Source organism: Phacochoerus africanus, chromosome 3, assembly GCF_016906955.1.
Source record: "Phacochoerus africanus isolate WHEZ1 chromosome 3, ROS_Pafr_v1, whole genome shotgun sequence".
Lineage (NCBI taxonomy): Eukaryota > Metazoa > Chordata > Mammalia > Artiodactyla > Suidae > Phacochoerus > Phacochoerus africanus.
Window position 1 is genome coordinate 17723131 of NC_062546.1, and position 15755 is coordinate 17738885.

Consider the following 15755-nt stretch of genomic DNA (forward strand, 5'->3'; position numbering starts at 1 on the left):
TTACAGAAGCTTCTCATGGTCAGAAAATTGAACCGTGCATCCTAGCAATAATTTGTGTTGCCGGATTCCCATCGGGAACCCTGGGGACTGTTTGCATGGCCAGAATCTAGTTCAGCACTCAGGCATGCAGCATGGATAAAGTGGGGAGGGGGCTTGGGCTTTGGGTCCAGATGGAAATTTCTAAAGGCTGACCCTGCCAACTCACTCCCAGAACCCCTTGCTTCTCCATAACCAAGGCATGTCATTCTTTCATCTTTCGGTGGTACGTTCTACCCACCGTTTGAGATCTCCCTCTGGTGCCTGGCGCTGTGCTCCCTGGGGTTGGCCCTTGTTCCTGCACATGGACAGCTCACTCAGGATCTTGGATGTGGGCCTGAGAGTCAGCCCAATTTTGAGAGCTTTGTGTTCAGGGGATGCGCCATAACAGGCAAGTCCCAGTGGGCCCTTGAGGGTCCGAGCCCATCCATTATGGTCCTTCCTTTTCTTTTCTTTCTGGAGAAGAATGGTGGACTCCTTGGCACTGTTTCTGATACCCCCAACCTAGTAACCCTCTACCATCCTGGCATTGAAGGCTCCATCTCGTGGCGATTTGCAAGCTTGTTTTTTTTTTTTTTTTTTTTTAATGTTAATTCTGGAGTTGCATGCCAAGAACAGGGCCCTCTTGGCTCTTGGAGGTTTTGTGAGCCTTCTGCTCTGAGCAGAAGCTGGCAGTGATGGGGGGGACATCCCCCATCTGTTCTGGGAGGCGCTTTATTCTCAGCTCAGTCCAGGGCCTGCCTTTCATTGTAAACATGGTGCAGACCCTAATGCTAATGTCTTGTGAGTCTGGAGCCTTCGTCGAGGATTCTGTGGGTGGTCCCGGTCCCCTTCCCCATGCTTCTCTCCCCACCTCCTCCCCAACGCCCTTGGCTCCTGCAACCACATGCATCTCTTAATCTCCACGTACCTCCACACGGCCCACACCCCCGCCTCTACCAGTTTCTACCTGTCATCCCTCACATCAAACAGTCTGTTGAGTGTAGGATCTTTAGTGGAAACTTGGGATGGGGACACACGGTACAGTCACATTGGATGGTCCATTACTTGCCTCCTCTCCCACCATTCTCTTGATTTTCCACTCTCATCTCCCATCCCTCTGCCCTGAGTAAGGGTGGTGATAACAGTTGACATTCCTCAGTATCTTACTATCTGGATTCTAAGCATTTTACAATTATTCATTTATTTCATGAAAAACCAGAACCTTCTTCCCCTTGTTTCTTACAGAATGTTATTCTCTCATATCTGAGTAACCCAAGTCTCACTTACCCCTGTGCTTTACAAAAGCAATTCCCAAGAAGAATTCTGATGAATAAAAGATTCTCTGTCTCATTATAGAATTCTTATTTCTGCAGCAGAGAGGAGAGCAGTGAACAAATGTATGTTTCACTCTTATACATCCTTTCTCTCTTGGCCAGCCTTGGGCTCCCCCATGGGATGTTTGTTAGTTATTACGATGTAGGTTAGACAATAGGCAATGATGTGAGAGGCCGTCAGGGTGTTAGGAGAGTTTAATAGAGCTCAACTTGGATACACTGGGAAAAAAGTCAGAGCTTGGCTTAACCACGTGTTTTGGTTCAATGAGAGTTGGGCTGATTTTCCTTAAAGTCCAGTAACAGACGTCACCCTGTACCGTGAACCAGGAGCCCGAGGCCTCCGTCTGCAGCCTGCCTCTGGCTTCCTCTCTAAGCTTGGTTCGTTCTTCTGGCCCCACCTCTTAGGACTTCTGAGAGGCTAGCTTGAGATCGTCTACTAATAAAAAGGTGATATGGTTGACCTTTATGATTGTGGTTATATTTCTCTATTATTTTTATTATCACTTCGTCTTAGATGACGAGGTGCCCCCTCTGGTCAATACTGAGACTGCACTGGTATCCTGACCCCAATTGTCTTCTGTGCCCTCTAGGATCTTGTTTCATCAACCCCTCATTCCTCTGTATTTTATGCTCTTTCCCTGACTCATTCCTCTTTACCTAAAATCATGTTCCAGTCTCTCCCATCTTAAGAAATTGTCCACTGGGCTTTCAGCACTTGGCTGTGGGACCTTATCCTCTTCTCTGAACGGTCCGCTCTGTCTTCCAAGGTGACCTTCTCTAGTTCTATAGCTTTAAATGACATTTAGCTGCCAAAGCTACCATATGTGTAACTCTGGTCCTTGATCACCCATGGACTTCCTACTCACTGCATCCACTAAGATGTTTAATTGGCATCTTAAACTTAACATGGCCAAGAGAAATCATGATGCAGCCCAGCCACACATGTCCATCTTCTCTGTGTCAATAAATGACCCCAGAATCAGCCTAGAGGCTCAAGCCCTAACTTGAAGAATCTTCATGGCATTTTCTCTTTTTTCACTCCTCCTCTCTTAATCTAACTGCAGTCATTTTCATCTCTATCTTGAAAATATCTCTCAAGTCACCAACATCTGTATTCTTCATAGCTGACACCATTGTCCAAGCCATATGCATCTTTGGATTGGACTGCTGCTACGGCCAACTGATAGGTCTCTTTGTTTCATTCTTGCTCAGGTACCACGCCCCTCACTCCCAGTCAATTTCCACAGAACAGCCAGAATGTTTTTAGAATGTTAATTAGGTCATGTCACATTCCTGTTCGAAATTGTTCAGGAATGGAAGAAAATTCTAGCTCCCTACTATGTCTTGGAAGACTCTGTGTCATCTGACTCACACCTAACCTCCCAGCCTTGCCCTGTGCTTGTCTAGCTAATTCACTCCATCCCGGCCACACCAGGGCCGCATCTCCTCTTCCCAGGTCATCCCTGTGTTCTTTCCTGCCTCATGGCCTTTGCATATTCCAACGCTTCCTGGACTCGGCAATTTCAACCTTCTGGCCTCCTCTTCATTATCACCTCCTAGATTTCTCTCTTGACCACTCTAAGTAGATCCACTCCCACTTAGTAATCACAACATTCTGTTTATTTCTTTCATAACACCAGTCACAAAATGAATTTAATTTTTCCCTAATCATTTAATTTCCATTTCCATTCCCAAAATGTGAAGTTTATCAGGGCTTGGACTTCAGCTTTCTTATTCACTTTTTTTTTTTTTGTCTTTTTGCCATTTCTAGTGCCATTCCCGTGGCATATGGAGGTTCCCAGGCTAGGGGTCGAATCGGAGCTGTAGTCGCCGGCCTACGCCAGAGCCACAGCAACTCGGGATCTGAGCCGCGTCTGCAACCTACACCACAGCTCAGGGCAACGCCGGATCGTTAACCCACTGAGCAAGGGCAGGGATCGAACCCGCAACCTCATGGTTCCTAGTCGGATTCATTAACCACTGCGCCACGATGGGAACTCCTCTTATTCACTTTTATACCACCAGTATGTGCCTTGGTATAGAAGAGGGTCTCTATAAATATTGAATATATGAATGAAGGGAGACACTGTGTTTGTCACAGTTTAGGGAATGATATAACTCGTGAACAGGCAATTACAGTTTGGTGCAATGGGTGCTGGGAGGAGTTAATCGTGTGACTCAGGGACTACAGTAAAACATGTAGAGAGATATGAAACTGTACTGCACCTTAAAGCACTTAATTTTTTATTGCAAATATAAAGGAGCTCATTTTTATTGCAGAAAAATTTGGAAGTCCAGAAAAGTACAAAGAAGGAAATATTCAAACACCATAATCTCCCTAGTGTCATTTAAAAATTACATTCATAAATCATTTCCAGTTTTACTTCATCTTTTGTGAATTACCTGCTGAACTTAATTGCCAGGCTTTCTTTTGGAGAGTTTGTTTATTTTGTTGATTCTCAAAAATTCTTTACACAAAACAGAGTATTTATCTTTTAGCTGGAGTATATTTTACAGATATTGTTCTCAACTTGTCCTTTAATTTTGTTTCATTCAGGCTTTTGTTAACACACAAAGCATACTTTGACATTATAATTATTATATATTTAGGAAATACACAATATTTCAGCTTTAAGAAATTATTTTTTAAGCTTTTGTCATTAATTTATTGCTTCAGAGAATTTGGTTAGAAAATGTATAGACCCAGCCCTATATGGTTTCTTCTTTGAAGGTTTTTTTTTGGGGGGGGCCACACTTGCGGTCTATGGAGGTCCCCAGGCTAGGGGTTGAATCGGAGCTATAGCTGCTGACCTACACCACAGCCACAGCAACGCAGGATCCCCAACCCACTGAGCAAGGCCAGGGATCGAACCCGCAAACTCATGGTTCCTAGTCAGATTTGTTTCTGCTGTGCCATGACGGGAACTCCTGAAGGGTTTTTTTTAAAGTTATACTTTAGCCTATTATATGCTCTTGGTATAAATAATCCATGAGCATTTGAATAGAAATTTCATTCTTTTTTTTTTTTTTTTTTTGCCTTTTCCAGGGCTGCACCCGTGTCATATGGAGGTTCCCAGGCTAGGGGTCTAATCGGAACTGTGGCCACCAGCCTATGCCAGAGCCACAGCGATGTGGGATCTGAGCCGCATCTGTGACCTACACCACAGCTCATGGCAGTGCCAGATCCTTAACTTGCTGAGCGAGGCCAGGGATCGAACCTGCAACCTCATGGTTCCTAGTTGGGTTCGTTAACCACTGAGCCACAACGGGAACTCCTCATTCTCTTTTTATACTTATTAACATGCTTAATAAATACATTATTATTCATATAAGATACATATTTTATGTTTTATGTTTTTCCTATTTGATTGGTTAGAGTCTAAGATGTGTTAAAGTATTTAGATGCTGGGTTTTTTTTTTTTTCATCATTTTCTCCTTTGATTAAAGGAGTCTATAGACTCCTGCATTTTTTTAAAATGACCATTTTAGTCTACTTGATGATTTTTTATTTTCTTTTTGCTGTAAATTCTACTTTGATGCTTTTGCATTATTTTTGCAACAACTGTTTTCTGTTTATTTGTATTTTCCTATTATGTCATTGTTCAACTTGGTATTTCTAAGGTCACAGAGTCATTCTGTATTAGGTGTTCATCTTACACCAAATGATTAGACTTTGTTTATTTAGACCGTCTGAGAGTTTTCTCTGTTTTAACTTATTTATATTTATTGTCACAATAGAAATATTTTTCTTTCCTTTTCTTTGTCTTTTTATCATTTTTACTAACCAATTTGAATGCTTGTATGCTATTTCTTTTAAATGTATTTTCTCTGTTTGCTCTATTTTCTTTTTTTTCCCCCTATGGACTTTGCTTTGGGTTTCCTTTGAATTGCTAAAATATAATTAGATACATAATTCTCTCTAGAAAGGTCTATCTCTCTGCAGGATGAGGCAGCAATCACACTTTTATTTCAACAAACTTTCCCCCATCCTCTGCACAATTTATTTGTGAAGTCTCTCTGAAGGACCCTGCTGTCTTAGTAAACTCCTCTCCCAGGGTGATGGCCGTGCTCTACATGGGATGTGACTGTCAGCCCCAAGTCACTTTGCAGAATCCCCAGGTTGCCCCCATATTATCTTAGTAGTAGATCTTACCACTCAAAGAAGTTGCCTCTTCACACCCATCACCTCCCTTTCCACCCATTCCTTGTTCACGCGTTATAGCTCTTAGACCTCCTTGTCCCCAATGACACCAATGACCTCCGAATCCATTAACCTGGAGTGACCACATGGACCACAAAAAGATTCCACATGGAGGCCTTCTTGCCAGTCTCATCACCCACCTAACACTTCAGGCTTGAGCTGAGGAGGAAAAGGCAGGAGGCAGAGGGTCCATGGATTGGCTACTGAGATGATGGAGGTGGAAAGCAATGAGCTTTGCATCAGAGCAGTGGCAGTGTCATCCCAACCAGTTTTCACCTTCATGTGGTTCAACTTAAAGCAGAGAAGGAAAGATGTGGGCAGATAGGAGAACTAGTAAGAAGACAGAGTCAAAAAGAAAATGAATTTGAGGAGTGAGATAGAGGGAGAAGCCCAGGCAGAGGCCTACATCACAGTTTTCAATGACTGAGTGGGTCACACAATGCCCCCCACCCCCTGAGGTCTGTATCTCAGGAAGGGTGGCCCATTGTGCAGTTGGAGAAGGCAGCTGCTCCTCTCTGATGTGTTGTAGGGTCTCTGCCATATCCTGGTGGAGATACAGATCTGCGAGCTGGAGGAGTGTTCAGGTCAAGGGTCTAGAGTGGAGATCTGGGCTTGGGAATGATCAGTGAATTGAGAGCCATTGAAGTAGGAGTGTTTGCAGTTAAAAAAAAATGAATAGAGGTAGCCCACATTTGAAGGGTGGATACAGGCAGAGAAGTGCTTACAAGGAAACTTATTGGAGAAGAGACCCAGATTGATGAGAAAAGCTGTGAGAGTGAGGTGTCACTGGAGCCTCAACAGAAGAGAGACCTAGAAGGAAAAAGCTATGAATGTGGACAAATGCAGGAAAATGGTTGAGTATTGATAATAATTGTAGCAAACAGTTACTGAGAACCTATTATGTGCCACCCATTGTTCTAAGTAGTATATTAACTCCTTTAATCTGCATAATTACCTAATAAGGCAGATGCTATAATTACAGATGAGGAAACAGAGGCACAGAGCAATCAGGTAACTTGCTCCAGGTGTGTACAGGTGATACACCAGGTGATAAACCAGGACTCGAACCCAGGCATTCTGACCCAGAACTCTACTATTTTCCTTCTTAAATAAGATAAAGATTGAAAAAAGTTCCCTGGTGGTGCAGCAGGTTAAGGATCCAGTGTTGTCACTGCAGCGGCTTGGGTCCCTGCTGTAGCATCAGTTCCATCCCTGGCCCAGGAACTTCCACATGCTGTGGATGTGGCCAAAAAAAGGAAGAAAGAAAGAAAAAAGGAAAAACGAAATTTTAAAAGTATAGTAGAGTTCCTGTCATGGCTCAGCAGAAATGAATCGGACTAGTATTCATGAGGACGCAGGTTTGATCCCTGGCCTCCCTCAGTGGATTAAGGATCTGGCATTGCTGTGGCTGTGGTATAGGCCAGTGACTACAGCTCCGATTTGACCCCTAGCCCAGGAACGTCCATATGCCTTGGGTGCAGCCCTAAAAAAAGACAACAGAAGGAGGAAGGAAAAAAAAGAAGTGAGAAGTCAACCCCTCCCTGTTCCTCTTGCCTCTTAAACATGTGAAGTGGGTCTCTGCAGGAATTGGGGAGGTGATATTGAAAGGGGGACATTTGTGTGGGGTGTGGGAGCGGGGAGGCACTTTTGAGATAGGCTTGGCAACACTGAGATGAGGGATTGGGCTTCGGGTGAGAATGGGATGGATGATTAGCCAACATAGGGTGGAACCTGGGTTTGTTGAGAATACAGGAGGGTGCCGACAGCATGTATAGTCTTTCGAAAAGTCCAGATCCCAGAGACCATATGCTCCAGAGAGGCAGGTTTCAGAGGAGGGGTGGGGTAGCAGCCCTTGCCAAAGACAGGAGGCTGAAGATTCCATTTGTGGAGTGGGGCAGTACAGGTATGAGCATGCGGCTGAAGCTGGTTGGAAGATGAGGCCGTTGGCATTAGGGAGGTCCAGGGCCTGGCTCATGTCCACACAGATACGCACATCTCCGAAGTGAAGGGGACACCTGAAGCTGTTTACTGAAGTTTAAAATCTTTATGGAAATAAGCAGTTTGAGAGGGAGTCAGAATGGAGAATTCAAAGAGCTTTGTCACCCTTGGATTCCCAGAAACTGACAGTTGTGCCTGGGGCATCCTTGCTCAAGGTGTTGTTAGGTAATTGAGCTGGACTGTGTTGCATGGGGAGGCAAATCAAGGTAAACCCTCCTTGGCTTATGGTAGCTTCTCCCTCACCCTTTGTAAGAAAGCTGAGATATTAGGAAGGAATTTTTCTCAGTGCTTCACTTGAAACAACAGTTAAAAAATTCAGATGGGGGCTTCCACACCATATTTGGGTTGTTTTCCCTGCATGCAAGCGTTACTTTTGAAAGCCATTAGAAATGTTGCATGTGGCGATTCTTCTTTTGCCAGTCACCAGAGCGTGGCCTTTTTACCTTGTTTTGAAAATCCCAGAGTTCCCACTGTGATTCAGTAGGTTAAGAACCCGACAAAGTGTCCACGTGGTACCACAGCGATGGTGGCTTGACAGTGGGTGTCAGACCTCATGGGGCCTGGTGTTAGACCTACTTCTTATTTGGGGGAGAGGAAAGCAAGAAATGAAGCTGCACTGAGGACAGGGTCTGGAGTTCCAGCTCAGCCTGCAATTGGTGCCTATGACAAAAAAATTTAAAGCAGGAGTTCCTGTTGTGGCTCAGCGGATTGAGGACTACTCAGTGTTTTCTCTGTGAGGATGTGGGTTTAATCCCTGGCCTCACTCGGTGGGTTAAGGATCCAGTGTTGCTGCGAGCTGTGGTCTAGGTCACAGATGCAGTTTGGATCTGGCGTTGCTGTGGCTGTGGTGTAGGATGGCAGCTGAAACTCTGATTTGACCCCTAGCCTGGGAACTTCCATATGTCCCAGGTGCAATCATAAAAGAAAAAGAAAAAAAGAAAAAAAAAAGAAAGGAAATCCATGTCATTTGCCAGAGTGGCATCCTAGTAAGACCTCTCTGGGTAGTTCTGATGGGAAGCTGAGACATAAAAGGTTTGGGGGCGGGGCAGCTGTGATAAATGCCTGAAACCACTCCTTTGAAGCTGACTCCTGCCTTGTTTGTTGCAGGTGATATTTGAATCTGTCTCTTTGAAGGGTCATCCTGGCTACATCGCTGTGGACGAGGTCCGGGTCCTTGCTCATCCGTGCCGTAAGTCTCTTCCGTCCTCCTGACTTCACTGTGCTCCATCCAGACTGAGTAGCTTGGAGGCTGCCATTCCTCCTCCCCGCATTCATTCAGCTCACAGACATCTCTCACTCTCTCTTTTTTAATCCCTCAAAAAGTGCTTACATACTCAATGCAATCAGTCCTGAATAAATCCATAATTTCGCTGGCCTGTTCAACAGGCAGCACCTAGAGGAATTTGCAGAGAGTGGCAAAACATCTTCGTCTGAATCTCTCTTCATTATTAAGGGAGTCTAAAGTCCTGATTGTTTATTAGAGGGATTCAGACCACTGAAGTGGAAGAATTAGAGGGCTTTGGATAGAATCTTGTGCAATTGTCTTAAAAAAAGAACGACACCAAAACACCGAGCAAATTAGCACACTGTTCACTCATAGGGAAAAGTACCCCAAAGCTATTAATTCTTTCCAGGTAATTTTAAACACCCTCATCAACTCCGCGTAGGTGTAGGGAGAGCTGTCTCATGGTGGTTAGTACTAGGGTCCAGTGTCAAGAGTTCTCCAAGGCATTCCACTCCTCTGTGCCCATCCGGTTTCCCCCGGAAGTTCTCTCTCTCTGCCGTATTTAGTCTAAGATATTTGAATGTGTTTGAGCCAGGAGCTGTGGCTCCCAGGTTCATGAACTCTCAGAGGGGACAAGTCCAGGATGCAGGTAGTTGGTGTTGCATTGTATCTAGTGACATTTGGTGGGGGGATTTTGAGCAAAGAGGGGTGCATAGAATTATGGCAGCACCTAGGAGAGCTGGTTGGGTTGCCAGCCCCATTAGTTTGTTAGTGTCTGCCGATTGGAGATTCACATTAGTTTTCGTGGCAGCTGACGGATTCCTAGGTAACTTCTACTTGGGCTTTCTGCTTCTTCCTGATGGCCATGAGTCATGCTATGGGCTCTGGTAGAGTTTGGTTCCCATAAGAGATGTCATATGTCCCTGTCCCTAGTTGCCCTTCATACCTCCCATACCTACTCATGTCTGCCCCATCCATGCTGCTTTCATTGGAATGATCCTTTCAACTTCAGCTACAATGAATTTGTCAGTGCCTGAAGCATCCCTTCCTCACGGCTCTATAATGACATTGTTGTAATGTCATTGTCCTAGAGCACCTTCTCTGGAGGGATTTGAGACAAGTTCCATGGGGTTTTGGCAAGACAGTATTTTAGATGACTGTGTTTGGTATCAGTGCAGGAGAAACCCTTTTGTCAGAAATCAGCCGGCTTCTCAGGAAGGCTGAGAGCCTATTAGATGCTCCATGGCTCTAGCTTCAGGTTTCTACCCTGTGGGTAGAATTCCCGAGCCTGGAATTTTCTCAGATCAGTCTCTCTGTTCAGTTATGCCCAGCAAATGACTCTGCAAAGCCCAACTTCATGTGAAGAGGGTCCCAGAAATCCTACAGCACTGTAGGGTTTATGTAGTGGATGTGCATGTGAGTCCTTCTTCCCAGGATTAAGTCTTCCTCTCCCTTGACTCCTGGGACTCAGCATCTGCTGCCCAGTTAAGAATGACTGACGTCAGACCATGCTGGGGGATGTCTACTGAACCTGCGGTCCATTGACCTCACACGCTCAACCCTGCACAACTGCCAGGTTTGAGGCAGTCTCTCTGAAACCAGCCTTCAGCCTTCCCCAAGTCCTGTACACATCCCACCCTTGGAGGGGACACTCACCTTGGCCATATCCAGCTGCATGCCTGCTGACCCTATCCTGGATGTTTGCAATGGATCTTTCTACAAGGTGACGTTTGGCTCCTCCCAGAAGACTCTGGCCTAGATCCCAGAACTCTGTCCCCCAGTGGGAATTTTTACCTCCACGATGAAACCCAGCCTGATGCTTGTCTCTCATTTCAGCCTCCATGCTGCCTCCACCATCCATGGTTGGCCATTGCAGCCCTGTGCTTCCTTCTCTTAGAGAAGTTCCCTGGAGGGCTTTGAAGGACTTTCCACCACCCAAGTGTCCTGGTGGCTCTTGGAATCCTCCTCCCACTGGGGCTGCTTCTGACTCTCGGATTTCTCTGATAGCTTCTTGCTCCTCCTGCTGAAGAGGGTGGATTACGTGATTAGGAATTGCTGAGAGCTGGTTACTCAGCACGTGGGCCATGGGACATCACCCAGGATGACGTGACCATGGCCATGTTCTTGTGTCATGTGCTTCAGCTGAGTTCAGCCTAAATGCTTAGGAGACTTAAGCTTAAACTCCTTAGAAATCAAAATGTGGAATTCCTGTCATGGCTCAGTGGTAACGAACCCAACTAGTATGCATGAGGACTCGGGTTCGATCCCTGGCCTCTCTCAGTGGGTTAAGGATCTAGTGTTGCTGTGAGCTGTGGTGTAGGTCCCAGATGCACTGTGACTGTGGCCCAGGCCAGCAGCTGCAGCTGCAATTTGATCCTTAGCCTGGAAACTGCCATATGCCATGGGTATGGCCCTAAAAAGCCAAAAACAAAAATAAAAACAAAAATGAAGAAATCAAAATGTGAGAACCCTGTGATAGCAGCTGGAAAATGTTGAAAAAATTTCATTTAAATCCACATACAAATGCTGGTGGTACATGTAGTCCTCAGAGGTCAATTCATAGCTCCTAAGTTGTATGGAGTTGAGCAGGGCCTAGCAAAGGCCCCCTCTCAAGGCCCCATGCTCTGCTTACATCCAGTCCTGGTTTTTATTCATGCTTTCTTTCTCTGAGTCAATTATTGTACCTCAGCTGTGTGTCAGGAACTTCTGCTGAACATAGGGGACACTTCAGTGGGCAAGATAGGTTAGATCTTTGTTCCCATGTACTTGGCAGAAGGACTGAGGAAGGAACGACACCAAATAAGGAACTGATATTAAATAAGTCACTAATATAATTTCAGATGGTGACAAGTGCTATGAATATAATAAATGTGAGGGATGGATGGGGTATGGGAGGGCTCATAGACAGAGTGGTTGGGGAGGTGTCTCTGCAGACATGGTCTGAGCTGAGACCCAAGCCATAGAAAAAGGTCACTGTATAATGGTTTGGGGAGGGGACTTTCTAGGCAGAAGGAACAGCAAGTGCAGAGGCCTCATGGTGGGTATCAGCTTGATGCTCCTGGAGTATCCTGGGCATTGAGTATACGAGGAAATTGTTTCTGGGCAAGAGAGAAGCAGGGTCCTGAGCAACATTAAGAGTCATTAGATTTTAACCAACGTGCAGGGAGGCACTGGTGGAAGGGTTTATCCAGAGAATTCCTATGATCTTATTTAATTGTTAAAAGATCACTTTGGGAGTTCCTGCTGCGGCTCAGCAGGTTAAGAACCCCACATAGTGTCTGTGAAAATGCAGGTTTGATCCCTGGCCTTGCTTAGTGGGTTAAAGATCTGGTGTTGCTGTGGCTGTGGTGTAGGCCTGCAGCTGCAGCTCTGATTTGGCCCCTAGACTGAGGTGCAGCTGTAAAAAAAAAAAAGGAAAAAAAAAAAGATCACTTTGTTCTTTGGTGGGGGTACAAATTGAAGGGAGAAGAGAGAAGTCAGGTGACCTATGAAGAAGGAAGTTCTGGAGTCTTGCAGGAGATGGTGGTGTCCTGGACCAGGACTCGGTGGTAATGGCACTGAGACATCCATTCACCATTCAGCACGTTTACTGAGCATGTACCGCATGCCAGGAGCTGATTAAGAACAGATTTATGGGGGTGATGAAGAGCAGATGCTTTCTTTGCCCTCATGGGCTTCCCTTGATGTGAAAGAGACTGAAAATAAAACAAATAATCAGATCAATTATCTGATCAATAACAGAGGACGTATCAGTCAGCTATGGCCACCATAACAAAGTAGACAGACTGGGTGGCTTAAGCAGAATTTTATTTTCTTGTGGTTCTGGAGGCCCCGAGTCCAAGCTGGAGATGCCCGATTTGGTTTCTTCCGTGGCCCCTCTCCTGTGCTTGCAGATGGCCGGCTTCTCACTTTGTCCTCACATGGTCTGTCCTCTGTGCCCCTGGTGTCCCTCTGTGTGTCCACATGTTTTTTTCTTATAAGGACACCGGCCAGCCTGGGCTAGAGCCCACCTCATAGCCTCATTTCAATTTAATCACCTCTGTAGAGTTCCTGGCTCCAAATAGGGTCACAGTCTGAGGTATTGAGCAATAGGGCATCGCAGGGACACGGTTCGCCCACCACGGGCACTAAGCCATGCTACAGAGAAACCTAGAGCACAAGGATGGAGGGAGGTGGTGGGCAGAGTAGAAATCATCTTAGGAGGTAGAGTCACCTGGTCCTAGGTGATGGGGTAGCGTAGGAGCCAGGGGAGGGTGCACCCCTAGATTTCTGGCTTAAGCAACTGGCCAGTGCAGGCGGAGGTGGTATGATTCTGGGGAAAAAGTGCTGCCTTCAAGGTACAAGGCTGCTCATGGGATCGAGAGTCATGCATCCTGCTGGTGGCTTCTGAACTGTCCTTTGGACCGACAGTGCTTTTCTCCAACCCCAGCCTTAATGCCATTTATGACTTCACTCATAGATTGTTAAACATTTAACTCTATTTTTAAAATTTTTTTAAAAAAGCATTCTCTTTAGGTCATTGGGCTTTGTAATTCTCCATTCCATTCTCTAAAACATTAAAAAAATTTAACCTGTGGTCGGCGTTTATCAATAAGCGATGCCACTGAATATTGCAAATTTCTAGGGGGGTGCTTAGTGCCCGATTTGCCATTATATTCTCGACTGATCGATTTGAGCTGAAGTTAGGACTTTACACACCCGCCTGGAAGCTTCCAAAACAGTGATCGTCGGGTAGGCGTGATACTCAAGGGAAGTGATTTCCCCTTCCAAACTGAACCCTCTCGTCTATATTTTATAGCCCATTTAACATTTTTGTGTTATTCTGCAAGTATTTTAGCCGTAGTTACCCTCTGCTGCCTTTTCTCTGTGTCAGCCATTAGCAGGGCCACCGCAGTTAGAACTGTGTATGATAAATGTCAGCACAATTTTCCACTCGGTTTCAAAGTTTCTAGCTCCTAGGTTGACTTTTAGAATTTGAAAAAAAAATTTTTTTTTCCCATCGCCACCTTGCAGGGCCATGTCACTGAGCCTGCGGAGTGTCTGCTACACGTTTTTAATGTATGTGGTGCACTTTCTCCCCAATTGTGTGGCTTCCTACTGAGCGCTGTTGGGTTTAAAGAGCGAGATAAAGGGCACAATAATATGTCTTCAGATGCTGCACTGACATCTGCAGGAGTTTAAATGTCACCAACATCAAGGCATTTTGCCCCAGATGCAACGGCCAGTTTTCTGTTAACCCCTTTCTGTGGCATCCTGCTTTGGGGCGCTGGGTCTCCGTGGGAAGTGAGTGTGGGATGCTTAAAAAAAATTATGTGTACATGTACGGGTAACTGGGTCCCCGGGCTGTACAGTGGGAAAAAAAAAAAAGAAGTGTGTTGGGGGAAATAACAATAAAAAATAAGTTAAAACCAAACCAAAACAAAAAGAAACATGAGCTGGTGGCAGGTCTGGACCCCCGAGGTTGAATGTTTAGCCAAAGGTTGGTGAGTTGAGGCACGTGGAATAATTTTTTCCCCAGAGTTATAGATGCTGGGGGAAATCAGATTTGAGAGAGCATAGAGCTTAGGAGTGGACTTGAGTTAGGGGGATGGGAGGAGGATCAGGGAGGCCAGGGGCTCAGAGAAGTGGTCCCCAACATATGGAGGGCCCCCCAAAGAGAGAGATCTGTCATGAGCTGGAGATGAAGCCAGGGCTCAAAGAGTAAGGGTGTGTGGGGGAGAGTACCAGGCAGGAGGAAGGTGGGCTGCATAGGTTCGTGGGTCCACGCCCACGATCCAGGGCCAGCATTCACATGACGCCACAGACGATACCTGCAGAGATGGGGGCACCCCTGGGTTTATGGGCTCAGACCTGACAGGACTGGCCAGTGGAAACTGTTCTACGAGAGCTGTGTAGCAGAGACCACAGACCAGAGGAGCATGGCTGCAGAGGTGTTTTCTGAAGTCTGCAGGGTGTTTTAATAAATTGTCAAGATTTTAGAATGAGGGCTTTCACCAAAAACCTGGATTTCTTCCTTGTCTTGAGAAATCAGATCATCAGCCACCTGGAGCACAGCATTGTCGCATGGCCTCCATCTGCTGGATTTTGAAACAGCCACCCCTTCTAATAGGGCAGGAGGTCTTTATTCAGTTCCCTTAAGTACCCACGACTCATTGCCCCCTCCATGCTGAGACTTGTGTCAGATACCAGTTATTATTGTGCTTGTAGGGTTGCTTTTTTGATACAGAGAAAAAAAAATTGTTTTGGCTTTTTAGGGCCACACCCGCGGCATATGGAAGTTCCCAGCCTAGGGGTCAAATCAGAGCTGTAGCCTCTGGCCTACCCCTCAGCTACATACAGCCACTCCAGTTCTGAGCTGTGTCTGTGACCTACACTGCAGCTCATGGCAATGCCAGATCCTTAACCCACTGAGGGAGGCCAGGGATTGACCCTGCATCCTCATGGATACTAGTTGGGTTCATTACCACTGAGCCACAGTGGGACCTCCAATCTAGAGAGATCTTTATTTTACCCAAGTCTCTATGAAAAATGGGAAAGGAGTAATGGGGGCAAAGCGGTGGTGGTTTAGTTTTTGTTCTACAACAGAACTGGTTTATTCCTTTAACTGGCTCCTGCAGGCACATGTATTCAACATCTCTGCTCCATGTAAACCTTCAGGTTTTCACCAGAATTATTAACTCCAGGGGCCATTCAGCCTCTAAATTCTCTACCACCGAACCTAGAAGGGAGAGAGGAGGAGGGATTGAAGATGAAATAAACAGGGCAAGGGGTGTGCTGCTGGGAAGAGGGGGGAGGAGACAGAGCAAGCAGTGGATGCTGATCCAAAGACAAGCCATTTCTTTTTTTTTAATTTTAAAATTTTATTTATTTATTTTTTTTGGGGGGGGCCATACCTGCAACATATGGAAGTTCCAGGTTAGGGGTCCAATCGGAGCTACAGCTGCCAACTTACCACACAGCCACAGCAACTCGGGATCCA

The 15755-nt window shown here is 45.8% G+C and overlaps 1 protein-coding gene across 1 annotated transcript in view; it reads left to right on the forward strand.

The window, feature by feature from the left end:
- LOC125121856 (receptor-type tyrosine-protein phosphatase T-like) overlaps nucleotides 1-15755 on the forward strand; it is a 140906-nt gene that overhangs the window by 12254 nt on the left and 112897 nt on the right. Inside the window, exon 4 of the mRNA XM_047770176.1 lies at nucleotides 8659-8740. Within this exon, the coding sequence (XP_047626132.1) occupies nucleotides 8659-8740 (82 nt within the window). The remainder of the gene's footprint in view (nucleotides 1-8658; nucleotides 8741-15755) is intronic.